General features: G+C 56.0%; 2 protein-coding genes across 2 annotated transcripts; both read right to left on the bottom strand.

Annotated features, from left to right (window-relative positions):
* Nucleotides 1-424: 424 nt before the first annotated feature.
* Nucleotides 425-27,068, bottom strand: MANBAL (mannosidase beta like). Its single transcript, XM_055140611.1, has 3 exons — nt 26,926-27,068; nt 14,561-14,755; nt 425-1,223 (listed from the first exon to the last, which is right to left on the bottom strand). The coding sequence occupies exons 2-3, from the start codon at nt 14,708-14,710 to the stop codon at nt 1,116-1,118; spliced, it is 258 nt and encodes an 85-aa protein (XP_054996586.1). The 5' UTR covers nt 14,711-14,755; nt 26,926-27,068; the 3' UTR covers nt 425-1,115.
* LOC129405118 (uncharacterized) lies at nt 1,231-8,979 on the bottom strand. Its single transcript, XM_055140610.1, has 2 exons — nt 3,630-8,979; nt 1,231-2,373 (listed from the first exon to the last, which is right to left on the bottom strand). The coding sequence occupies exon 1, from the start codon at nt 4,711-4,713 to the stop codon at nt 3,658-3,660; it is 1,056 nt and encodes a 351-aa protein (XP_054996585.1). The 5' UTR covers nt 4,714-8,979; the 3' UTR covers nt 1,231-2,373; nt 3,630-3,657.

Genomic DNA, 27,068 nt, shown 5'->3' with positions numbered 1-27,068 from the left:
GCAGTGTCCCATCTCCAAAGGGTCAGCACGCTCTCCCCCTTTATGTCCCTCCGGCGGCTGTGACGATTGGCAGAGTGGCAAAAGCCAAGCGAGCCCAGCAGACCCCATGCCAGCTTACGGGCTCCCCCTGGGTGGCTGATTCGAGGCACGTGACTGGGTCTCGGGGCCTGGTGCCACGTGAGGCCGAGTGGGTTTTTCTCAGGCCACTTTGAGGTCCCGTGGCCTGTTCCTCAGGTGAGAGGAGCCCAGGGAGGGGTAGGGACCAGACCCTGTGGACAGCGAGTGTCCAGTGGGAGAAAGCTGTACCCGCAGCCGGCTGCATCCACTGGACAGGAGCCCCAAGATGGCTTGGTCTGCGGGGCCACCCCCAGCCCCCAGCAGGGAACCCAGCACCCCCCACTCCCCAGAACATCAGGAGACAGTGTGAGAGGTCAGCATGAGGCCACTTTATTGACCGTCACTCCTTGACACGTCTCGGCAGTCAGGGGGTGAGAACACCGGGAGTGACAGACAAGCCAAAAGGCACAGCCAGGACAGGTGCTGGCAGGTGGAGAAGAGGGGGTGAGACTGACCAGCACCCCTATTTCAGACACTCCCGGAGCTGGGGCGCAGGACGCCGGCGCTCACCCCGCTGAACGCCTCCCACCAGCCCCGTCTCTCCCAGACCAGGCCGTGGTGCTCGGGGACCCCTGAACACAGCTGTGGCCGAGATGTCCTGGGTCCTGCAAACAGGGGTGGCGCTGCTGGCCCCTGTGGGCAGCCGAGGAAGAGAGCGGGCGTGCCCAATGGCAGGGGACAAGGACTCGGGCCTGAGGTGGGTGACAGGGCTGGACATGATGAGTAAGAGAGCGTGTGTCACTCTCGAGGCCCAGCTGCTTCTGAGACAGGCTCTGCTCACAGGGTCTTGGCCCCCCACCCCCGACCCGAGCCCCGGCCCTGAGGGGTCAGGGATGCCAGAGAGGAAGTGATGGTCCAGCCAGCCCGGGACCGTCCTTGCTGTGCCGCTCTGTGGTTGGGCGACGTCCTGGGCCCCCGGATCTGGGGTGGAGAGAGGGAACAGGGCGCGGGGGCCCAGGAGGGTCGCCCTGGGCCTGGCCCGCCCTGCAGGTCCCCCTTTATCGCTTCTTCTTCGTCTCCTTCTTGGGCCTCTTGCTGGCGGCGGGAGCCGCAGCCCTGGGCTTCCTCGTCACCTCGGTGCTCCGAGGCACAGCTGGCTCCCCGTCCTGCGTGGTGAGAGGAAAGAGAGATCAGCTCCGGGGGATCAGGCCGGTGCCACCGACACCCACAGCGCTGAGGGCCATCCCAGGGTGATGGGTGGGACCTGGGGAGGGACAACGGGGACCCCAAGGGGAGGAGGTGACTTGTGGAGGCTCGGGAGGCTGGTGGAACCTGGTCTTCCTCAGCCCAGCCCAAGGACTCAGGGGTAACTCGCTTCCTCTTTCTGGGCCTTGGTTTATCCAGCTGTGAAATGGGAGACTCAACGCCCACCTCGGAGAGCAGGCGTGGGAGGCGAGAAGAGCCTCGTTGGGGCCAGAGCCATAGCACGGGGGCAGGACACCTGCCTTGCAGTGTCTGACCTGGGTTCCCACATGGTCCCCTGAGCCCCCTCAGAAGCAAACCCTGAGCACGGAGTTAGGAGTAAGCCTGGAGTCCTGTTGGGTGGGTGGCATGCAAGTGGCCAAGGACAGACCCCCAGAGGCCCGCACACCTGGGCCACTGCTCTTCTGGGCACCAAAAGGTTTGGCGGGGGCTGGTGGGCAGACACTATACTGAGTTCTGTGAGCCCGACAGAGGTGGCCCAGACACGGGGCCGAGGCCCAGCCTCTTCCCGTGAAGGGGCTGCTCTATCGCCTACAGCGTGATCCATTCCCTGTAAGATCTGCTTTCAATTCTGCTGTTACTGCTTATTTTCTGGTGGAAGGGGGTTCGGGGCCACAGAGGCGCTGCTGTGACAGGTGTGTGGAGACCTGGGAGCTGGCCACTGTCCCTTGCGGTCCCTGTGAGGCCAGTGGGAGCCCAGAATGCTCTGGCAAGCAGGCGGGGTTAGGCTGGCGGGCCTGCAGGCGCTCATGTGGAAGCCACTGTGATGGTTCACCCTCTTGTTGTCTGGCATCAGGGTCCTGCTCCCTGCTGCCTCCAGACCCCCTCTCCATGGCATCGCTCCAGCTGGGGGCTCCCGTATTTCCTGAACTGCCCCGGGTGTTCGTTCCCCATGTCTGGCCCCACCAAACACCTTCTTTACCCGCCCTATGCTTCCAGCAGGACATTCGCCCCCTTCACCTGATGTCACCGGGACCTTCCCATCACTTTCTCAGAGTTTTTGGCTGATCTTCCCTATTCACCTGGTCGCTCTCCAGGACGAAGCTTCCATCCCTGCTGAGTGAATGGATGAAATGAAATACCAGCTGGAGAGCTGTAACCATGGAAGCGTCCCTTTTTTTTTTTTTTTTTTTTTTTAAATTTTAGGTTTTGCTTGTTTCTGGGTCACATCCCACCTTGCTCAGAGACAACTTCTGGTGGTGTTCAGGGGTGACCCCAGCAGTGTTCAAGGGGATACCAGTGTGTCTCTCTGGCCTCGAAGCCTCACTTCTTATTTATCACCATGTACATGTTAAGACCAGGCCTTAATTGCTCCGTAGACACAGACAATACAAACAGAATTTTTATTTTATGTTTTGGCTTTGGGGCCACACTGGAGATGCTCGGGGCTTACTCCTGGCTCTGTGTGTGGGGATCCCTCCTGGCGGTGCAGACGGGGTGTCAGGGATTGAAGCCGGGCTGGCTGCATGGCAGGCAGGCATTCAGTCCGAAATGAAGCAGATTTCACATCCAATACGTGCTCAGAAGAGACAATGCCTTGCACATGTGAGGCCTGGGTTTAATCACACACACACACACACACACACACACACACACACACACACACACACACACACACACACACACACACACACACACACACACACACACACACACACACACACACACACACACACACACACACACACACACACACACACACACACACACCCCCCCCCCCCCCCCCCCCCGAAAGCAGCCCCTGGACCCCTGGAGTATGGCTGATCCCTCCTCTCTCCTCCCTCCCTCCCTCCCTCCCTCCCTCCCAGAAAGCAGCCCCTGGAGTGTGGCAGATCACAGCAGCTGCAAACACTGCTACTATGTAGCATTTGCAGTAGTTACATGTCCAGGGCCCATTCCTGCCCCCCTCCCCAGTGCTCTGCTGAGTCCCATGCATGGAGTGAGGGCAGCAGGAGCCGCAGAGCATGGGAAGCCAAGCTGTTACCAGTCAGAGACACCCCCCCCCTCCACCCCCACCCCTAGCCTCTCCCAGGCCTCCGGGGCCTTTGGACTGCACCAGCTGCTGAGTCGACTTTCTCCGTCTACCAGTCGCCGGGCCTGGGGGGCAACGGCACGACAGGGCGGTCTGTCTGGGTTCTGCGGAGGCGCTGCGGGGTCGGGAGCGTGGGCCGGTGCTCCCCGGGCGGCTGCCTGCCTGTGCTGTGACAGCAGCTCTCAGGGGGCGGGCGGACACGGCCCCAGCCACCGAGTCACCGCAGGTATTATCTGTCGCCTCCTCTCTCCACTCAGCTCCCGGCACCAGCACCCACCTGGTTACCCAAGCTAGAAACCCCCGCGTCACTTCGGCAGGCCCACGGCTCCCGCCTGCCCCCACGGCCCAGCTGTCCCGGGGGCCTTTCCGAGGCGCCCTGGTCCCAGCTCCACGCTCGCCCCCTTGTTCTCCGACCACAGCCGTGCCGGCCCCTGCAGTTTTCTGTTTTCACAGGGAGGCTGGTTCCCTCCTCTGACGAGACAAGCTCGGTGTGGCTCCCACCTCGGCCCTGGCCCTGGCCCGCCCCGCTGGGCAGCCGCCTTCTCCGCACTCCGCCTCAGTGCCCTTGCACACTCCTGGCCTCCGGGGTGTGCCCAGTGTGGCAAAGTCTCTGCTGGGTGCACAAAGTGACGAAGAAAAAAATGCACTGAGCGAAGTCCGTGTGGCGCCCGCCAGCGTCCCCCACTGGCCAGCTGGCCACTGTGGCGCGTCCTGCCTGCGAGGAAGCCAGGCCCCAGCAGACACAGTGGCTGGTCCAAGGGGCATGACCACCCTCCCCACAGAGCTGCTGGGCAGCGCAGGTGCCCGCTACTGCGCGTGACCCCGATCCCACCGCAGGCAGCCAGCCCCCATAGGAGCCGGCGGGCTCCATGTTCCTTCCTGGGCCAGGGCTGGAGTGAAGGCAGCCCCCCACCTGGTGCTCCCCGGGCCCGCAGGGGCCTCATCAATAATGAAGGGGGCCTCAGTGCTGTTCCTGCGGCCAGAAAATTGCTGCTATTCATCAGATTCAAATAATCGAATCTGGGCCACGGCACAGCCAACCCCTTCCAGCGGGGACGCACCGGGAATTTTATGATTTCACTCCCTGTTTCAGGGCAGACTCGGTCCCATAAATCAGCAGCACATGGGGACATGCCACACGGAAACAGCTCCGTCCTCCAGAGCACAGCCCCCCAAACCGATACAGCCACCACCCCCCTTTGTGGGGGGGGGGAGAGCAGAGTGAGGGGATGTTCAGCAGCCCCTTGGAAAGCTACGGTCTTCCGGCAGAGACACAGAAAGTGTCCAAGGCCGATCCGGGAAACCCAGCTCCAAACAGCAGGGAGAGAAAGCCTCGGAATCTCCTGCCCCTCCCCCTCCATCCTCCCAGTGTCCCCCAGGGCTCAGGCCACAGAATCCGGGAGGACACACAGCCCAGCACCTGGACCAAGTGTGCCTGAGCTCTCTCTGCAGCCCTGGGATGGGCTGGTGAGGAGGCGAGGCCTGGCCGATGGGAGCTGGGAGGCGTCCACAGCGAGGGGAGGCCTGAGGTGGGCCGGTGGGCCTGGCGGGCAGGGACTGTGATTCAGGAAGAAAAACCTTGGGGGCTCATCCCAGACACAATTCAGCAGGCCCTGCCCGCCCCCCTCCCCCGCCGACGCCAGTCTGGGGCTCCTGGGGCGTCCAGCCGTCTCCCCCACAAGCCGGTCAGCATCTCGGGATGAAGTGTATATCTTCGCCCTGCCCACCGCATAGCGATCGCTGGGAACGGCTTATTAAGTCAAAATTACCCCATCACCCAATTCAAGTGCAAACTCCTACCAGGCTCACAAAACACAGCAGGCTTGCAAGGTTGGCTCTTCCGGCCTGTCTCGAGGGGATGGGCCCGGGCAGACACTGGACTCCACTCACCATCAGCCGTGGCGGCTGGACAACTGGGCATTGATTAATAATCAAGACCCTTCTGCAGCATTTTCCTGACAGGTCCCACACGTCTAGGCCACTGCCCGCTGGCCCAGAGAGCCTCTACAAATCTCCGTGCGTCTCACCCGCACCGTGATTTCTGCTGTGCTGCTCCGTCCGCCAGCCCGTAATGCTGGCCCCGGTCAGTGGTCCTGGTCTTCTCAAAAACCCCGTTCCATGGGGTTCCTGCCTTTTCCCTCTACATTATGCAGTCCCGGGGCGGGGAGGGGTGGGGGCAGAGGGCTCTTGGACACGTTGACCACCACTGGTGTTGCTAGTTCAACCTGGACCGACCAAAAACGGTATCCATGATCCCGGTTTCCGAGGGGGTAAGACAGGAACATGTGGCCAGGTCTGGGCCAGGCGGACAAGCCTTCCGGAGCTTTGGAAAGAGAGAAGGCGGAGAGAAGGCGGAGAGAAGGCGGCCCTCGCCAGGTAAGCCCGGGCGGCCAGAGAGACTTGGGCCACTAGTCCGCCTTTGGAGAGGTACAAGGACCTATGGGAAGTGCAACCTTTCAGCAAGGGTCCCCAGGACCCACTGAAACTCTGAGTCCATGTGGCCCTTGACATTCCCGGTTCTTTGTTTTCAGAGTGGGGCTGGGGAGAGGTGGGCCACACTAGCTCTGTGCTTGGGGGTCATTCCCAGCAGTGTTCGGGGGACCGGGAGGCACCGGGGTGGAACCTAGGCTGGCTGTATGCGAAACAAGCTCCTTTTCCCTCCTGTACTATCTAACTACTAACTCCAATTCTAAGGCTCAATGCAGTTTCTTTCTTTCTTTTTGACTTTTTGGGTCACTCCTGGCTCTGCACTTCAGAATTACTCCTGGCAGTGCTCAGGGAACCATATGTGATGCTGGGGATCGAACCTGGGTTGGCCGCGTGCAAGGCAAACGCCCTACCCGCTGTGCTATCACTCCGGCCCCTCAATTCAATTTCTTTCTGGGGGAAATGCTGGAGCTGAGCGTCTGAAGTTCCCGTGGAATGGGTGCCCCGAGGCAGGGAGTCACCCGTCAGTCTGCACAGTGACCGTCCTGCAGAGGGGAGGGGCTGGGGGGGCGATGTGACAGACATGCACAGCGATGGGCACAGCCCTCGCCAGCACTGCAGGGAGAGCCGAGATTAACTGCAGATCAACTATTACTATCTGCTGCGTGAGTCACTGAACTAAAAGCCAACACCTACCCGCCCAGGGCTGGCGGGCGGATCCACACGGCCGTGCGGGAATGGATCCGAGAGAGGCCCAGGGTGTGGGCAGGTCTGTGGGAAGACAGGCTGGCCACTGCGACCTCCTCGCCTGCTGCCCCTTGTGCCTGGGGTCGGGCACCCAAATCCCCCAATCACCGTGCGCCTCCTGGGGGAAACCTAGGACCTTCCCAGGAGGCACACATGAGCAAAAAACACGCTAGGAACTCGGGCATGCCTTCAGAGAACGGTTCAAAGGATGCCCAACTCTGAAAGAGGGTGTGGGGCAGCCTCGCAGCCCGGCCTCTGGGTGGGGGGGCCTGGGGGTGTCGAGGCTGCATCTGTGGTCTCCCTGAGCCTTCTCTCTCCCTGCTCCTCTGCGAGCCAGAGGGACGGGGCCCAGCTCTGCCCACACGGTCCTCCTGCCCCTTTGGAAACGGTCCTCCCTGGCAGCCCCAGCACTCACGCTGCGGGAGGCGGCCTCCCCCACAATGGCCGTGGCTGTCCCAAAGTGGGTCAGCCCCGGCTCCTTCCCTGGAGACGCCGGGGCTGGGGCCAGCAGGAAGGCAGCCCCCTCTGGAATGCTGCCGCTGAGAGGCACAAGCTTTGGGAGCCGCTGGTGCCAAGTTTCCCCTCACAGCGGAGGAAGGAGGCCCAGGAGGAGGAGGGAGGGAGAGGCAGGCAGCAATGGGGCGGCAGGCAGAGGGGATCAGGCGAGACAGGGAGGGAAGGGGTCGCCGGCGTGTTCCGGGACAGCACCTGCAGAGTCTCGGTGGGCTCTCTCTGTCCACGCTGCACTGGAGCCACGTCAGGCAGGTTGGGCACGTCCTGAGCATGGGGCCTTTTCTGAATCCCAGTTTCCCTAGAAGAGCCCAGCAACCCGCTCTGGGGTTCCAAGTAACAACACCCGGCGAATGGAGTAACTCCAACTCTGGCCGGCTCCGCCTCGGCCACCTGGCTGCCGGCTCTCCTCCCGGGCCGAGCCCCTGGAGGGCGGTGCCTCCTGCCTGCCCGCAACTGGCCGGGGCTTCAGGGAGAAGGCTCAGGGCGGGCAGCTGCACGGCTGAATCACGCGGGGATGCTCCAGGCCGCTCTGCCCTGCAGGTGTCCCCTGTGCCAGGAAGGGGCCACTGGCAGTGCCCCTCACAAGCCCCTGGCCCTCGCAGACACCTCTGGCCAATGTCATCACCCTCAAGCCGTGGCTGCTGTGTGGCTAATGAGACCCACAGGAGAGACGGGGCCAGCGGGGGACCCGCAGGATACCGAGTCAGGGGCCTCTCTCTTTTATTTTAGAATCCGGGCTACACAAAATGATTGGATTAAGTGGAGCCCGGGCCTCGCCAAGTCCACACAAACATTTGTTTTCTCGGGTCTTGGTCTAATGAGGTGTCAGTGAGAAAAATGTGCTCATTTGGCAGAGGATTCCAGGGACCTGGGGTTTCATTTCTCGAGCTGATTCTCACTCCGACTATTAAAAGGAAGGGGGTGGGGTGGGAAGCGCTTGAACGTGGTCCCTGAAGAGCCCCCAAAGAGTTTTCAGATGATCTGCTAAGGATTGAAGTCCTGAAGTCATAAACCAGTTGCAAAGAAAGCAGCTTACTCGGGCAACAGGAAGGACATTCTTCTGCTTTCAAAGGCTTTTCCCTGAGCTGGCGCCAACAACACTGTCTTCGAACCCCCAAAGTCACTGACAAACCTTCTTTCTACTGGCCAAGCAAGGACGATGATTTTGCTCCAAGAAGCAAACTGGGAATGGGAACGTGGCTGTTCTCGGGGTTCCTTCACCACCACTTCTCCCTCCTTTGGGGTACCTGCCTCCCGCCCCGGGAAGCCTGGGCTCCCCAGCACTGTCCCCAAAGGCGTCCCGCCTCACATTAACACCATCCTCCCTTCTTCCTGCCAATGCCAAACCCCACTTAGCCGCTAGGGACAACCTCCGAGCAGAGTCTCAGCAATCTCTCTGCAAACTGTTCACACACAAGGATGGTGTTTCCCTCCCACTGATTTAGGAAAGTAGGGAGTGGAGAAGGCGACCTGAGGGGGATACACAGGAAAGCGGGGTACCAGCCCGGCATAGTCGGGAGCCATTGGCTAGAATAAAGCACCAACAAAAGGGAAAATAACAGTACTATATTACTGGGTTTGTTTGTTTGTTTGTTGCTTCTGATTCATTAAGAAGCTTTACAAGAAAAAGCTAAAGCAGGGACTGGAGAGACAGTATGGCAGGTAGGGCACCAGCCTTGCACGTGGCCAACTTGAGTTCAACCCCTGGCATCCCACTTGGCTCCTCTGAGTCCTAAGAACAGAGCCAGCAATGCCGGGTGTGGTCAAAAACAAAACAAAACAAAACAAAACAGAAAGAAAAAGTTAAGACAGTAAGTTTCAATTATGAAGAAAATTCATTTGAGTGAGGCTTCACTTCCCTAAAGAGCAGGAATTAAAATGGGGTGTTACTGGGCAAGCAGGAAGGGCATTTGCCTTGTATGTAGCCGAACAGGGTTCAATCCCCGGCACCCCATCTGGTTCCCCATGCATTGTCAAGAATAATTGAGAGAGAGAGACAGAGAGAGAGACAGAGACAGAGAGAGAGAGAGAGAGAGAGAGAGAGAGAGAGAGGGAGGGAGAGAGGGAGAGAGAGAGGGAGGAAGGGAGGGAGAGGGGAGAGAGAAAAGGAGGGAGGGAGGGAGGGAGGGAGAGAGAAGAAAAGTTCCTGCCCTAAGGGCAGGTGATAGAGATGGGGGGAGGGGCGGGCCATGGTAGGGAAACTGGGACCATTGGCACTGGGAAATGTGCACTGGTGAATGAAGGGACAGGCGTTGGGAAACTATATGGCTGAAACCCAATCATGAACAACTTTGTAACTATATATCACTGTGATTCAATAAATTAAAAAAAAAATTTTAAAGATTACTGAGCATCATCAGCTGTCGCCCAAAACAAACAAATAAAGAAGTAAAAAATAAGATGAGATGCCATTATTTGGGAGGTTCTGGGGGCTGTGGGCCACACCTGGCAGTGCCGGGGCTTCACCTGGCTCTGTGCTCAGGGGGTCACTCCAGACAGCACCCAGGGACCACGTGACCCTGAAGAGCAAACCAAGGTTAGCCACCACGAGGCAAGAACCTTCACCCTGTTCTCTCTGGCCCTAAAACAAGACGTTTGTAGCAAATATATTTTGTTGTTCTAGTTTGATTATGGTTTGGGGTCCACACCAGTGGTTCAAATGTTCATGTGCTACTCCCGGCTCAGTGCTCAGGGACCGTGAGGCACTAGGGCCTCTTGCATGCAGGCTTATGTTCAGCCCGCTGAGCTCTCTCCGCTCCCTGTACGAGATACTGGAAAAGATGAGTCTTTTCTCTAAATGACCAAGTGGCAGAACGGGGAGGGCCTGGGGACACAGCAGGGTGGAGGCATATCGTTAATGTCTTTGTCACTTCCCTCCCTCAAAAGATCTCAACCCACAGTACCACTGACCCCCCAAAAGGTAACAGGCACCCCTTTGCTTAGTTTCGACACTGACCCAGGCCTCTGTGGGTAGAGACAAATGTTCACAGTACAGCGGGGCCAGAAAGAAAGCTCAATGGGCAGAGTATCTACTCCGTGTGCAGAGAGCCCAGGTTCAGTCCACCTGGTCCCCAAAGCACTACTAAGAGTGACCTCTGAGCACTGAGCAGGGAGTAGGCCCTGAGCATCACCACGTGTGGCCCTCCACTGAAAAGATGAAATAAAATAACAAAAAACACAACAGGAGGTGAACGGTAGCTTTCCACCAGGCCTCACCCCTCACGGCCTCCCGTCCCTGGGACTCCACGGGCACCAGCAGCCAATGACGGTAAAAGCAGGCGTGGCCTCGGCATGATGCCCCTGGGAGGACAGAGACCCAGAGCACGGGGACTGCGTTCTTCAATGTGTCACAGTCACAAGTACAGATGGACAGACGCCTCCCGAGGGCCTGCGTGCGCCCACCCTCACTAGCCACTCCCTAAACTGAGCTTCCTTAGGCTCTGCCTCCCCCTTCCTCTGGTCTCATTCCAGAGCCCCTCCAGGGAGCCTCAGCGCCCGTTCCGTCTCCTCAGTTCCAGATGCTGGCCGGCCCGAGCTCCGCATACCCAGCTGCTCTCAGGACCAGAGAAAACCTGAGCTCGGGCGCCCGGGGGGGAGTTTGGCAGCCGGGAGCACCTGGTCCGGGTTCCATTCTCAGCACCACAGGCTTCCCCGAGTACCACATCCTCACGCCCTTGCAGTAAACCACCAGCTCTTAGCTGAGACCCGCTGGTGGGGACCCCAGGTCCCCTGAGCACCACTTGGGAGCACTCCGAAGCTCTCCCCGCCAAAAATGCAACATGCTCCCTGCCCATCCCAAAGTCTGCTCCTATGTCAGGGCTCCTGTGGCACCAGTGTGCCCCCACGTCCTCTGGCTACACACGCCAGCCACGAGGACCTCGGAAACAGTCTTCTCCAAAGCAGCTGCATCTTAAGGACACATTTAGTGGGGAGAAATAGGTGAGCGAAACAGGGTTTAATCATATGTTTTGGGTACCGAAGCGGGGACGGCATATGAATAGATCTGCGTAGAGACACACTGTACACACAGCTCTGCATTTGCTTATTTTACTGTCAACAAGAAACAAAGGATGAGTCAAAATAAAAAATAACAGGGTGGAGGATCTGGGATTAAAGGAAACTAACGTGCCTATCTTGTCACACAGTTTCAACTTAGAGAAATGTTTTACGTAAGTGCTTTATAAATGCTTCATATAATTTTTAAATTAAATTTAAAGGAGGGGGGGAAAGATGTGTAAAGCCTGAAGACAAACAGGAGCGAGAGGAGGACTCCAAGCGCCGGGCACATGCTCTGCACGCGGGTGGCTGGAAATAGCCCTGAGCATCCCCTGGCGCCTGGCCTCGGCTCCCTCCTCCAAAAAAGATTTCTCTGTGGTTTTTATTTGGTCTAAGAATATGTCCCAGTAGGCTGTGAGGTCAAAGTCCTTCCTTTTGTGATCCTTCCTTTCATCATGGTACGCTCCCACACTCACATCACCAGATTAATTTGCTTCTGTTTATGAGTTGGGGAGGAAGGGGGCCAAAACTGGGGCTGTGTGGGGACTGAAGCGATAGCACAGCGGGTAGGGCATTTGCCTTGCACGCGGCTGACCCAGGTTCGATTCCCAGCATCCCCATACGGTCCCCTGAGCACCGCCAGGAGTGATTCCTGAGTGCAGAGCCAGGAGTAACCCCTATGCATGGCCAGGTGTGACCCAAAAAGCAAATAAATAAATAAATAAATAAAGTAAACAGATTTTATTTGGAGGGCTTTTGAAGGGGAGGAGGAAGAGAAAAATGGGAGAGAGTGGAGAGTAAGAGATACAGGGTAACGTGTTCAGGAGAGAACACGGGCTTGTCCAAGGGCGGAGAGAGCAGAAGCTTATTTTTAATATCGAATACTAGTATCCACTGGTAAAAATATGTATAGAGATATAAAAATTCTGAACAAAATGAAGGGATTATACTGAGAGAAAAAGGAAAGAACTATTGATTACATGTGACAACCTGGATGAATCACAAATAGCTTTGTGAAAGATGGCAGAGAAAAAGTATGCTATATGATTCCATGCTTAAAAATTCTAGAAGAGGGGCTGGAACGATAGCACAGTGGGTAGGGCGTTTGCCTTGCACGCGGCCAACCCGGGTTTGATTCCCAGCATCCCATACGGTTCCCTGAGCACCACCAGGGATAATTCCTGAGTGCAGAGCCAGGAGTGACCCCTGTGCATGGCCGGGTATGACCCAAAAAGCAAAAACAAACAAAAAAAACCACCCAAACTGGCAGTGCTTGGGCGCCACTTCTGGCTTGGTCCTTGGGGGGCTCTGGGGCCCTGGGGATCAAATCTGGGGCTCCTCTGAACTATCTCTCTAGCACCCTTCCTCCAAGAAATTTTACATTTTATTAAGTTTTATGGTAAATCTATGAAGGGAAACTTATTTTAGAAAGAGGTATGGGAAGGATGGCTGGGCCACGACTGGCGCTGCTCAGGGCAACTCCTGGCTTGGTGAGGGAGTACACGCCATGGCGGGGGCTGAGCCAGGGCCGCTGACCCCCGTACTAGCCCTCCAGCCCGGTTACTGAGAAACTGCAGTGGGCAGACTGGAGGCTGGCAGGGCGTGGAGTTCTCTCAGACACATGAACGCCTGCTTGGAAGCTTTGCCCTTGGCTGGTATCTGGGACACTGGATTTTGGGTGGGTCCACAGTGCCCAGAACTGGTAAGAGTGTGTAACCGGGCCTAGACCATGCAAACAACCTGACGTGTGCTACCAGCTGCCTTCTGAGTCTCAAAACCCGCCCGCGCTCGGCCGAGGGAGCTTATGTGACCTGGCCCCAGCACCAACCTGGGCAGTGGGTCTCTAAGGCACGCCCTGCAACACGACACATCTCACCACCTGAGCGAGTGCCCTCTGAAGCACAGGAGCATTAGAAAGTAATTAAAATTCTTAAGTTTTAATTAACACTTGATTACAGTTTTAATTCAAAAGTTCATTGGTAAAGACGGGAGGAGGCTGGAGCCCAAACTCACAACTTTGAAGAGTAATAAACAAAGGGGAAGAACCAGGCATTCACCCGCCTTTTACTATGAACAGCATTTTAGAGCAACCATACAGGCCAGGAAGAAAAGGTCTGCATCACTGAAAACTTCCAGGCAATAAATGCAGAAGGTCGGAGCGATAGTACAGGGCTTATAATGCTGGTCTTGCACCCCACGGACCCTGGTTTGAATCCTTGGCACCACCTGTGGGGAGCACCACGGGGTTACCTGTGTGCTGCTGGAGATGGTCTCCCCTAACAAAAAAGGGGGACCAGAGAAACTGTACAGGACCTAAGTCACTCCTATGCCTGGCTTAACTCTGTTCAAATTCCTGGCACCACACATGGTTCCCAAGCACTGCCATGGTCCACTCCTTCCTGAGCACGGAGCCAGGAACAACCCCTGAGCACCAGTGTGGGTATTCCAAAGCACCCCCAACCCACCCCCACAAAATAAAGACGTTTAAAACCTAAATGTTGAAGGGAAGAACAGATCTAAGTGATGATCACTGGCGATTGCTAAAACTATTTTTTTTTTTTTTTTTTGCTTTTTGGGTCACACCTGGCGATGCACAGGGGTTACTCCTGGCTCTGCACTCAGGAATCACTCCTGGCGGTGCTCAGGGGACCATATGGGATGCTGGGGATCGAACCCGGGTCGGCCGCGTGCAAGGCAAACGCCCTACCCGCTGTGCTATCACTCCAGCCCCAGCTAAAACTATTTAAGTGACAGACTGGAGATGGGTGGTTATAATTGGGGGTTGGGGCCAGCTACCACCAGCTGAATCCACTGACCCATCTCAGGAACTACACGGATGACAGGTGGACATTACATGCCTATTGATGACACACAGCAAGAAGCATACAGTATGAACAAAGGTGTTCTCATCCCATGGCCTGATCTAAACTGAGTCCAGCCTCGGGATGGAAGGTCCTGTGGGTAGGAACGGGGAGGGGTAGAGACACATGCTCAGAAACATCAGAGAAGCGACCTGATGAACCCGCAGTGTGGGCACCATGCATGACAATGCACTGCTTTCTCTGACGAATGAACGTCACGGGAGAGGGGAGGGAAGGTGCAGGCCACAGAATAAAGAGACTCTGAGTCGGAGTCCCGGCAGGAAGCAGCCATGTGATCGAGCCACTCTTACCCCGAGTCCCCTGGGCCTGTCCACTGCCCAGAGCCTTGGACTATCTGCCCTCAGGTCCTGACCCCTGCAGTCCCCCTCCCTAAAGAAGGGGAAGCCCCGTCCCAGCCCGGGCCTTAAGCACCCTCACAGTTCTGGGGAGACAGCGGAGAGCGTCTCTCTCCATGTGACGTGGGCAGGGACACACCCGTCTTTCAGGAGAGCTGACTTGCAGCAGGCAGCGAATACAGCTGCATCACATGTGTACCAGGCGGTACGGGGCACATGTGGAACCCGCAGAGCCCCACGTGGCCCCTGATGGCCCTTCACCCTTCAGGGCTGTGTCCCCAGCCTGGGACCCACAGGGATAGACTCACCGCCTCGTGGCACTTGGGCAGGGGAATGATGATGGCCAGCACGCAGATGAGCTGGAAGATGGCCCCCAGGAACAGTCCGTAACGCAGCAGGTTCTCCAGGAAGGTGGGTTCCGGCACCTCAGGAGGTGAGAAGTCCAGGTCGGAGGCCATGGCCCAGCCGCCAGCACACCTCTCCTCAGCTCGCCTCCGCACACTCTAAACGCAAAGGACTGCATTTCAGCCACGTTCCCGTGGGGTGTGTACACACATGCACAGACACACACGCAGGCTCATACTCACACATACACACACACACACACACACACGCATGCTCATATGCACACTCACACAAATGCACACACATATACACACTCACACAACACTCACAGGCATACTCACACAACACACACATACACATACTTACACAACACTCACATGCATATGCACACAGCACTCGTAAGCACACTCATACTCATGCATTCTCACACACACACAGACTCTCACAATCACAAGACACCGGCGCACACACTTACGCACATTCACACAACACATGTACACACCCATACACACTCTCAGACACACAATACTCTCACATGCATGCTCATACTCATGCACTCACAACACTCACATGTACACACATACACTCACAGACCACGCACACACATACACACATAACACTCATGCATACACATACTCCTGCATACAACACTTGCAAGCATGCTTATACTCATGCACACTCACAACACTCACAGGTACACACAACTCTCACACACATATGCACTCTCACAGAATCATGCAACACTCACATGCACACACTAATATACACACATATGCACTCTCAATGATACAACTCTTATGCACACTCACATGTACACAAATACACTCACAGTACTCTCACAACACACATACACTCATACTCTCTCAGTCACACAACACCCACATGCATGCTCATACTCACACTCACACACGCATGCACTCATGCAACACTCACACACATGTACGCACACTATCATACTAACAGTGCAAGAATGTTGACAGTTCTTGGATATAAGTGGAAGTTTTGAGGGTTGACACAGAACAGTTCTTTCAACTTATTTTTAATGTCTGCAATGTGTCCAAACACAACAGCAGGAAAAATAAACAGCAAATGAAAACATTTCAACAAAAATCTCCGAACACATTTATCAATGATGATGATGATGATGATGAATGATTACTGAGCCAAGTGTCCACTCCACCGGTAGTTCCCAAACACCCAGCATGGGGAAGCAGGCAGACAAATAATCCCTGCCTTCTCGGGGCCTTGTCTTGGGCAAAGCAAGATGACACAGAAGGAAGACAATTTGTGTGTGTGTGTGTGTGTGTGTGTGTGTATTTGGGGACCAAAACCACACCTAGCTCTGCTCAGGGCTTACTCCTGGCTCTGTGCTCAGGGGTCACTCCTGACATGGTCAGGGGACCAGATGGGGTGCTGAGGATCAAACCAGGGTCAGAATCCGACTTGGCTCAATTTCTAGCACCACAGTTCCCCAAAGCATTGCCACGTGATCTCTGAGCACCCACTGGGGTGGCCCTGATACCCCAGCCTGAGCAGCCCTGTACCAAACCAACTGCCTGGCTGCCCTCCTGACCTCCTGAGCACTGCCTGGGAGCACCCCCCCAAAATCAGTAAATCAAAAACAAGACAGAAGGGTGTCATTTTATTTTGGCTGTGCAGTGGCAGGGCCTCTCTGCAGAACAGAGGGGGGCACAGAGGAGCAGGCGGGGAAGCACGAGAACGTGCCACGGGCAGCCGGGGGAGCACAGCCCAGACCCAAGAAAGCAGCAGCCTGGGAAGGAGATGATGGGGAAGTGGCCGGACAGGGGCTCTGGGTGGGAGAGAGGACAGGGGCAAGGGCCGCCCCTCGAGAACCTTGACATCTCTGACCGGAACGAGTGGAACAAAGCCACCCATGTGGGGTTTGGCTGCTGTTGGTCTGGGCCACACCCGGCGATGCTCAGAGCTTACTCCCAGCTCTGTGCTCAGGAATCACTCCTGGTGGTGCTGGGGCCATGTGGGACGGGACACCAGACAAGCACCACCTGCTGAGCCGGGGCTCCCAGGCCCTCGCCAGAGGGTCTGCAGGGGAGGAGTAACAGGTCCCAGTTACATTTAAATGTAAATTTTTTTGTTTAGTTTTGGGGTCACACGCAGCTGTGCTCAGGGGTTACTCTTGGCTCTGCACTCAGGAATTACTCCTGGCAGGGCTGGGGGACCCTATGCGATGCCGGGAATCAAACCCGGGTGGGCGGCATGTAAAGCACAGGCCCTACCCGCTGGACTATTGCTCTGGCCCCTACATTTAATGTTTTTACATAGCGGGGCGATGTGTCACCCCGGAAGGGACAAAGGGAAGCCTGCCAACAGTAACCCAGACAGAGACCCTGGGGACTGTCCACTTTGCTGGCGTCTCCTCACCCTCTGCCCCTATCTCGCTCCGGCTGGAAGCACTGCCCCAAATCCTCTAAGGCCTTCTGAAACCCTGGCCTTGACCCAAGTCGCTCTTGCTGCCAAGAAGCCCCCCACCCCCCACGACCCTCACCCGCCTCTGGCTCTGAGGGCCTGCAGCACTCTCTCTTCCCCGGGCCCCCCACTCTCATCCAGAAAGGGAAAAACCCACCAGACCACAAAGCCCCAGGTGATCCCAGATCCAAACAAGGCGAGTCTGGCCTAATCTGAGCCGTGCGATAAGGGGCGGCTGCTGAGCTGAAGCGCACACAGCCAGCCAGGGCTGCTGGGGGGGAGAAGTGACTACACAGCGCAGGGGGCTGGAGCGCAGGCTTGCTCGGGGGGAGGGGAGGGGCAGGGTGTCTGGACCGGGCACTGCGTGGGGCCCCTGAGCACCGCCAAGAGTGAGCCTCCTCACAAGTCCCAAACCAGGCACTGCTGAGATGGCTCAAAAAGCAAAAATAAATAAAGGAATTCAGGGCCAGAGAGCTTATGCGGTGGGTGGGGCACCTGACTTGCCCCACGGCCAACTTGAGTTCAACCCCCAGCATCCTCAAGGGCCCCCTGAGCCCCACCAGGTGTGATCCCCGAGCACAGAGCCAGGAGTACCCCTGAGCACTGCGGGGGTATGGCCCATTCACCCCTTTCCCCAAAAGAATGAAATACAGGGGCTGGAGCGATAGCACAGCAGGTAGCATGTTTGCCTTGCAGGCAGCCGACCCAAGTTCAATTCCCAGCATCCCATATGGTCCCCAGAGCACCGCCAGGGGTAATTCCTGAGTGCAGAGCCAGGAGTAACCCCTGAGCATCGCTGGGTGTGACCCTAAAAAAAAAGAAAGAAAGAAAGAATGAAATACAGCTGGGCTAAACTGAGATGTCGATAAGCCACAGGGAGAATACGCAAGTAAAAGTCAAAGAGGTTAGAGCGATAATACAGCGGGGAGAGCATTTGCCTTGCACGCAGCTGACCCAGGTTCTGTCTCTGGTACCCCATAAAGTCCCCACAGCCCGCCAGGAGTGAGCCCTGCCCTGAGCACAGCCGGGTGTGCCACCCTCACCCCCCAAAAAGAGGAAGCAGTAATTAAAGTGATCTAATCATGGGGCTAGGAAGTAGTACGCAGTTACGATACATGCCTGGCACGCCCCCCTGAGCACTGCTGGGTGCAGCCCTGGAGGGCCCCACACCTGGGTCACCCCAGCACATCCCGGGGCTCTCACAGTGAACCACTAGCCCGGCTGGCTGAGAAGCGCTGACCAGGCCTCAACCTCCTGCGCACCGCGGGGGAGGCACCTCGCCCCCCCCAAAGAACTCACCGATGCTTTTAATATTGATTACTTTAAAATGATACATGGGATGAAATGCCACTACTAATTTAACCTGATGGTGAGAAAGAACAAGGCTGGAAGATCTGCTCTCTGGCTGTAATCCGTGCTGGGGAAACAGGTGCCATGCTCACAGGAATGGAGCCGGCCCTTCCCTAACACCGGAGCCCCAAACCAGCGCCCAACTTAACTCCAGAGAGCTAAACCCTGGGGGCCCGGGGGACGAGTGGGTGCGGCTGCAAGCCCCAAGTTCAAGCCCGGTGGGTCCCAGCACCAGACGCCCCCCCATCCCTCCCTTCACTGCGTGGGCCGTTTTCCCATGAGACTGAAAGATAACAGAGTGACCTTCACAGAGAGGGACTTCAGCCTGGGGGGCCCTCTCCCGCCAGGCGAAGGCTGCCCACTTCCACCCCTCGGCCTTCCAGGGCCGGTCTCCACACAAAGGCCTCTGAGGCCTGTTCCCGCCGGGGGGCAGGCGGTTCTCCTTGGCAAGGGCCCAGGCGCTCCTGGGTGCCAGGGTGGTGAATCTGGCGGCGCGGCGAGTCCAGGAATGCCATTTTGGGGCAAACACAAGGTATGACACGCAGACACGGGCGGATTATTTGGGGTGGCTCATAACCCGGCTCTGAAGTGAATTCCAGGGCAGCTGCCAACACCGCGTCACCCGAGGAAACGGGCAGCCCCTCCCCCCACCCCACCCCCAGACGCCACCCCTGAGCACTGAGGAGCAGAACAGCTCAGCTCTCCGTGCCTCCCAATGGCACCTCATAAAAAGACATTTTTTAAATGCCCTTGGCCTCCAGCTTTGTGCTTCAGACAGTAACGAGCCTGCTGGGGTTGTCAATACTTAGATTTATTACTGTTACTAACAGCAACACGGCTGTAAATATTTGGAGCACAATAAAAAGGGACCAGAGTCAGAGAGGGGTGAGGGGTGTGTCACCAAGTCTGGCCTGAGCAGCAATTAGCTACATGCTGGGTGGGCGGGGCGTGGGGGGGTATCTCTCAGGCCTGACCTCTGGAGGGTTCGATTGTCTCAGAAGCCAAACAACAATACTATCTATCCAAAGATATCATGCATTTAGCCTCTTTTTTTTTTTTAAAGGCAATTAGGCAATACATTACAAGAGTCATAAAAGTGATTATATCCTCTGACCAACTTCCTAGAATTTATAACAAGGAAACAATTCAAAAGAAAAGGGTTCAGGTACAAAAAGGAAAAAAAAAAACGTTCTTGACAGCCTATTCACAATATTGAAAAACAGGAAGTCACTCGTGTGTCCAGCGAGAAAGAAGCAGTGAACACATTCACTGTGATCACAGTGGAGGCCCTCCCTCACGGCAACGGCAAACATGCACGTGGTCCTAAAGGTCAGCAGGGCGCCTCTGCATAGTAATAGGAATCGAGAAAGAAGACCATCGCACAAGCGCGGCTTCGCTAAAGGCAGGTCCCGGGGAGACGGCTCAGAGGGCTGGCACTGGTACCCGAAGGGGCAAGCTCTCCAGCCCCACCCTGGGCACTGCTGGCGGTGGCCCCGGTGGCCTCCAGCACCGCTGGGCCTGAGCACGGAACTGTCCGGCCCACACAGGAGGGTGGGTGTGGCCGGGAGCGGTCCCTTGGCCACTGCCCCTGAGCATGGCTTGTGAGCCCTGAAAAATCAACAAGGAGCGGGGATGCAGCTCAGCAGGACACTGCCTGTGTGATGGCCCGAGGTTCCATTCTGGTGCCACCAATCAAGCGGCCACTGAAAAACATACAGCTATAATTCAAGTGAAGGGTTTACAAGTCTGATTGGGTTCTGGGAAAGTGTTCAATAAACTAGGAGGAAAAAAACATACCCTGTTGTTTTTTGGGGGGGCCAGAGAGATAGCACAATGGGTAGGGCGCTCACCTTGCACGCAGAGGGCCCAGGGTTGACCCTCAGCATCTCACACAGTCCCCCGATCACCGCCAGGAGGAAGCCATGGGCACTGCCAGGCATGGCCCCGAAACCAAAAGGAAACCAAGCAACCAATACCCCACCATGATCTGCGTATGGATAGGCACGTTCCATAGCTCAGTGCCCAAATCTGACCGCCATCCATCATGTACCTACCAAGACTGAAATGTGGCTTAAAAGAGAAAGGGGAGGGTGACGCAGACAGGAAAGCAAGTGTCGTGGGCACGCTGCAGGACAGTGCCCGCTTCCCGATACGCTCCAGGACGAAAACCACAGCCTTGGAGCCCGTCTGATCCCTGCACCTGGTGCTTCCCTTCCCCGTCCACCGGCCAGCATTTCCAGTTACAGAGGTCACACGAGTGACCCCTCAGGCTCCAGAGACAGGCTCTGCTCCCCTCCCTGCCTTCGCCTTCGTCACGCAAGAGCAGGACAGGACCCTTTGCCAGACATGCACCACACACTTAGCACCTCGATCACTTCACAACAGCTCTGGGAGACAGGTAATACCACGGAGCGGGGCGAGGAAACTGAGGCAGGAGGGGATGCAAAGCCTGGGACCGGGGAATACATGGCTGACAGGTCAGATTTATGCTGACTTCTCCCGAGCTCGGGCTCTAATCCCTGAGGTCAACGGTTCCACCTGAAGGCTGTGGCCCGTCAGTAGGCCACGGAACCCACGCAGGGGCTGCACATGGCACTCTTGCTTTGCATGTGAGGGGCTGGACATCGAATGATCCCCAGCAGAGCCAGGAGCAGCCCCCAGCACTGCCGAGTGTGGCCCCCAAGCCAAACCAAACCAAAGATATATTTTTCCCTTCCTTCCTTCCTTCCTTCCTTCCTTCCTTCCTTCCTTCCTTCCTTCCTTCCTTCCTTCCTTCCTTCCTTCCTTCCTTCCTTCCTTCCTTCCTTCCCTCTCTCTCTCTCTCTCTCTCTCTCTTTCTTTCTTTCTTTCTTTCTTTCTTTCTTTCTTGCTTTCTTTCTTTCTCTCTTTCTTTCCCTCCCTTCCTCCCTCCCTCCTTCCCTTCCTTCCTTCCTTCCTTTCCTTAGAGAAATACTACACTGGATTCTCTACTTAGTGATTGGATTTTGGTTCGGGGGTTGCTGTTGACAGTGCTCGGGGGACCATGTGGTCCCTGGAATCGAGCCTGGGGTTTCTGTGGGTTCGAGAGCCCAGGCCCTCTGCACACAGCCCACGCTCTCAGCCTGTTGAGCTGTGCTCTCTCCACATTCTAATGGTTAGCTTTTATGGGGTGGTGATGGGGGGGGGGGTTCCTCCCAAGCAGTGCAGAGCCATCACAGCAACACTCAGTGGCATTCGGGAAGGCACGTGGTGTCAGGATCAAACCCAGGGCCCTGAGCACGGAGGCTGGTGAAACCGGCCCCTGGCCTCAAATGTTCCATCCTCATCCACTGCAAATTCCCGGGCAGCAGGGGCTCTGACAGCCTTGAGACCCTTGCAGGGGTGAGTGACTCAAAGATCCGGAAAGTGACAGTGTGTGCCTCTGGAGGCGGCAGCACCAGAGGGACAGGGGCTGGCAGGGGCTTCCTGGCGCGAGTCAGCCCGGAGCTGCCTCACACCATCTCCTGCCCTCTGCCACTCCAGACCTGCTCAGGGGCAGAAGTGCTCATGCACTCGGGAAACCCCATCTCGAGGAGATAATAAATAGTTACCAAACATGGCCAACCGATGCATGGAGTGGCCGGACGTCCCTGGACGCCAGACACTCGTAGTCACTCATCGGAACTTTTTACTGAGCAGCTTGGAAGCGTCAGGCACAAGTTGCGCTTCTGCCCCCGAGTTCTCAGACAAGTGGAAGGTGTCAATCACACACACAGAGGGCGCCACGACAGGAGGGACTGTGAGAAAACATGCGAAAGGAGAAAGAAGATGCTGTTTTACGTGAGGTTGGCAAGCAAGGGCCTCTCTGAAAAAGAGGGATTTCAGCAGAGGCCTAAAGGAAGCCAACGGAGAGCTGTCAAGGTGGGCGTCTTCCAGGATGAGGGACAGGGAGGGTTGAGGGCCGGGGCCGGGTCCAAACCAGCAGCGCTGGCCACCGAGTACAGACAAGCACCCTTCTAAGAGCATCTCTGCTCTCAAGGAGTGGCTCCTAGCAAAGAAGGGAGTGGCCTGACTCGGAGAAGGGACAGGACAGCGGGTATGGAGACAGCCAAATGGGGTCAGTCCCTGACACCTCATATGGTCCTCCAAGTCCTGCCCAGGAGTGATCCCCGAGCGAGCACCACCAGGCACAGCTCCCAAAACAGCAACAACAACAAAATCTTTTAAAAAAACAACAACAAAAAAAAACAATAACGGGGCTGGAGCGATAGCACAGCGGGTAGGGCATTTGCCTTGGACGCGGCTGACCCGGGTTCGATTCCCAGCATCCCATATGGTCCTCTGAGCACCGCCAGGGGTGGTTCCTGAGTGCAGAGCCAAGAGTAACCCCTGTGCATCACCAGGTGTGACCCAAAAAGCAAAAAAAAATAAAATAAAAAATAACATAGAGTTATTGCCTGCTGTGTGGAGAATAATCTGCGGGGGAGCAAGAGTCGAACCAGGCAGGGTGAGAAAGGCTGCTGGGACAGGGCGGCTGGGAGCCGGGGAGGGGAAGTCAGGTCACGGACATACTGTGAAGACAGAGTCAACAGGGCAGCTGAGGTGAGAGCTGAACAAGAGAAGTTAAAAATAACCCCAAGCACTGGCGTTGCGAGAGCACATGCCCTGCACGGGTGGGAACGCGGGTTCCGTCCTCGATGCCACGTGGCCCCTGAGCACCCTTGGTGGGGCCCTCCCGGCCCTCCCCCAGCACCACAGCACGTTCAGCTAGAACAGGCGGTCTCGAAAAATGGGAGTCGTCCCACAGGGGGCCGGAGTGACAGCGCGGCGGCCAGGGCACTGGCTTTGCACGTGGTCGACCCGGGCTCGATTCCCAACGTCCTGTATGGTCCCCCAACTCTGCCAGGAGGGATCTCTGAGCACAGAGCCGGGAGTAAGCCCCGAGCACTGCTGGGCGTGGCCCCAAAGCCACCGCAACAGCAGCAATCATCATCCCAGGAGAAGATAAAGCTGTTTGTTCTCTGTGGGAGTGTATTGGTGAATACAAGATAGTGAGCACTTGTCAGTCTCTCGAATTTTACAGCACAAAGAACAAACTGTGATGGAGTCAATGCTTCAGAAACCACCGAGGAGGGCAGGGAATCCCGGGACGGGAGAAGGAATGTGCCTAATGGAACCCGGGTATACTATGAATGTGTGAAATGACTTCACTGAAGGGGCAGGAGAATCAAGTGTGTCTTAACTCTGGAACTGAGTGGGCTTCTGAGACGAAAAGAACTGTATTTAAAGGACTACAGGAACTGTCCGTGTGCTTTGAGCGCTGCTTGATATAGTAGTTTCCTAGAGGGGCCATAGGGAACATACCTGAAGCCACTGCGGGCAGGAATGGAACAGTGAAGAAGGGGATTGGGAGCAAGGCTTGTCACAGTTGGAATGAGAGGCGAAGGGGTGAAAGAAATGGCTAGAAAGACCCACGTGAGTGAAAAGAAGTTGCAGACCCCCGTGAACTCCCCCTTAGTTCACAAGCACATCTCTACTGTTGCTACTGTTGCCTAGAAGCAAGGCCATCCCGGTACCAATAGGACACCGAGAGCTCAGGCCTGGCCCCTAAGAGCAGTCTTCAAGGGAACTGAAGCAGGATACACACACATATAGGTATATATAGATACAGATATGCCATGTATACATATTCCAGATATATATTCCATGTATACTGGAATAAGTCGAAGGAACACTGAGAACCAACTGAAATAGCTGAGCCAAAGTTTTAACGCTTTAAATGGGAAACTAAGCCATACTGGATATAACCTGAAAGATGCGAGCAGGCCAGAGAGCATACTCAATGGGTGGGAGGGCATGCCTGCATGTGGGTGGCACAGGTTCCATCCCTGTCATAGCACAGTCACCCAAGCACCCTCCCCACCAAGCACAGGGAGTAGCCTCCTAGAACCACAAACACAAACACACACACACACACACACACACACACACACACACACACACTCACTCTGAGTCCATACTGGTGTAAGTAAGTGACTGACTGGGTAAATAAATGAATGAGTTTATTTTTAAATTTTTCATGGGTTGCATTTCCTAAATTTGTGCAGATAATTTGTCTCTAAGTGAACACACAGCCCCATACTCCTCAAATGTGGGGTTTCTCCATGATGACTTCCTTCCACTAGGGTACATGACCTTTTCCTTCCAAGGAAATGGGGGGAGGGAGTCACTTTGGGATGGGAAACACTAATCACTAAGCTGTGACAGGCAGGCACCGGGACAAGCAGAGACACCCCCCCCCCCGCCAGAAATCATAATCCCTGCATCATCTGAAAAAAAGAAAAAAAATTCCAACCGAGGCTCATTTTGACAAATCATCTGATCAGTACGCCTCCAAATGGTCAAGTTTCTCTAAAACAAAGAAGGCCTGAAAGGCCATCAGAGCCGTAAGGAGCAGAAAGAGATGTGGGCACTAAACATTATGTGTCCACAGGCAGAGGATCCGGGACCACAAACAGGATGAGGGGGAAAGCGAGCAAATGAATCAAGCATGAGCCATTCCACTAACCACACCTCAAAGTCAGGTTGCTCGTCTGGCATGTGTCCCGCCCCGTTTGATTCCCTGCACCACATGATCCCAAGAACTAGAGTAAGTCTTGGGGGCTAGAGAACCACCTGGCCAGCCAGTGTAATCCCCCCACAACCCAGAGTCTGAGCAGATTCAGGCCATTTCATTGGATCATAGTCGGGCAGAGAATCCAAAGTTGGGACCCCGAGGCTGTCTGAGCACGGCTTAGGAGGCCCTCCAAAAGAAAATTTATCAATATGGCTTCATTACTTGTGATAAATGCATGCATTAAGATGTAAGTAATAAGGCCACCTTGAACAAAGGAAGGGTGCGCATATGCTGCCCGAGCCCATGTGCTGCTTGTGCCTACATGGCTGAGCACATGTGGTGTCCCAGCACATGTGTTGCCCGCATCTCCCCTCTTGAAATGTGTATTTTCATGCCTTCATGTCTAATGCGGGGATGTGTGCAGGGCTCTCTCGGCCCTTGCAGAAACCTGTGTTCTCTCTTGAGCATGTTACTCTCCACTCTCTGCCACTTTCTCGTCCTCTCCTTCAAGACTCCAAATAAAATGTTTTACTTCCCCCTCCCAAAAATAAAGTAAGTAATAGAGGGAGTTGGACTTGGGTATATGGGATTTCATGCTCTCTTCCCAATAATTTTGTAAATCTAAAATAATGGGCGGTGCTACACAGAGCAGTATTCAAGGCTTATTCCTGACTCTGCACTCAGGGATCTCCTGGCGGTGCTCAGAGGACCATATGGGGTGTGAGTGACAGAATCCTGGTCAGCTGCATGCAAGTCAAGCATCCTACCTACAGTACTATCTCTCCAGCCCCGCTGAAAAAATAACCATTTAAAAACATTAAAATAAATAAAATCTGAAATCTGCACAGCTATCATAGTTATCATATAGGTACTCAATCTTATCTACGATATTAAAAAAAAAAAAGTGCGGGGCTGGAGCGATAGCATAGCAGGAAGGGCGTTTGCCTTTCAGGCCGCCGACCCAGGTTCGATTCCCAGCATCCCAGATGGTCCCCGGACACCACCAGGGGTCATTCCTGAGTTCAGAGCCAGGAGTAACCCCTGAGCATTGCTGAGTGTGACCCAAAAAGCAAAAAAAAACAGTGTTAGTATGTTGGTTTCTAATAAAGTTATTCAAATATTCTATTCAGGAAATCAACTGGGACGGACCTGGGAATAAGAAAGAAGTGAACACGTATCAGAACAGCCTCGTTCACACATGCAAGAGTCATACAACCAGACTCATCTTGTTACAACAAACTGCCAAGAACTGCTCAAAACCAGGCCTAGATTTCGGTTCTACGGAGAGTTAAAAACCACCTCCCCGGTATTGTCTCCAGTAGTGGTTGGTGGGCGGAAACTAGACAGGGAATATAATTCTAAACCTCAATCAGCTGGACCAGATCAATGGCTGGGGGCTAGGCACATCAGGAAGGTCCTGGGGTGAAACCCTTGGCCCCTCTATATTTTGTTGGAACAACACACTTAACAAAATATAAATGCAAATCACTGCCAGTACTTTAATAAAGCGTGGTGGGGTCGGGCCGGAGGAACAGCACCGCGAGCAGGGCTCCTGCCTTGCACGCGCCCGACGCGGGCTCCATCCCGGGCACCCAGGGGCGCTCCCCCGCAGCTCCCCAAAGGTGCCAGGAGTGACCCCTGAGTGCAGCGCCAGGTGCAGCGCCGGGTGTGACCCCAAACCAGAAACAAACAAACGAATAAAATCATTTTAGACAGCTGCGCGGTGCCGCGGGAGCGGGTGCGCCTCCGTCCCGTGCGCGGGGCGCGCTCCTGCGCCGACCGGGCCCCGCGGGTGTCCGGGTCCCGGGGACGGGGCGGGCTCCGCACGGGCTGGAGGCTCGCAAAGCGCCGCCAGCATGGCCCGGGGTCGGGGGCCCCCGCGGGTCCCCGCAGGACTCGGCAGCCCCGGCCCCGCCCCGCCCCCGGGCCGGCTCCCGCGCTCCGCGCCGCCGCACTCACCTCCCCGCGCCGCCGCGCCGCGCCGCTGCCCCGGAAGCGCTTCCCCGCGAGGCGGATCCGGAAGTGACGCGCGGGAGCAGCCGGCGAGCGGGGCCCCGCCCGCGTGTCTGGGGCCGCGGCGGCCGCGCCCACCGCGCTTTGTG

The sequence above is a fragment of the Sorex araneus genome, chromosome 5 (genome assembly GCF_027595985.1).
Source record: "Sorex araneus isolate mSorAra2 chromosome 5, mSorAra2.pri, whole genome shotgun sequence".
NCBI lineage: Eukaryota > Metazoa > Chordata > Mammalia > Eulipotyphla > Soricidae > Sorex > Sorex araneus.
This window is presented reverse-complemented; position numbering and strand designations above follow the sequence as displayed.

Bases quoted from the DNA above. Each gene is read 5' to 3' on its own strand.
- LOC129405118 (XM_055140610.1), bottom strand. From the start codon at position 4,713: ATGGAGGGGGAGGGGCAGGAGATTCCGAGGCTTTCTCTCCCTGCTGTT.
- MANBAL (XM_055140611.1), bottom strand. From the start codon at position 14,710: ATGGCCTCCGACCTGGACTTCTCACCTCCTGAGGTGCCGGAACCCACC. The intron at 1,224-14,560 runs GTGAGTCTATCC...CTCACCACGCAG, and splicing joins TGCCCAAGTGCCACGAGGCG to GACGGGGAGCCAGCTGTGCC.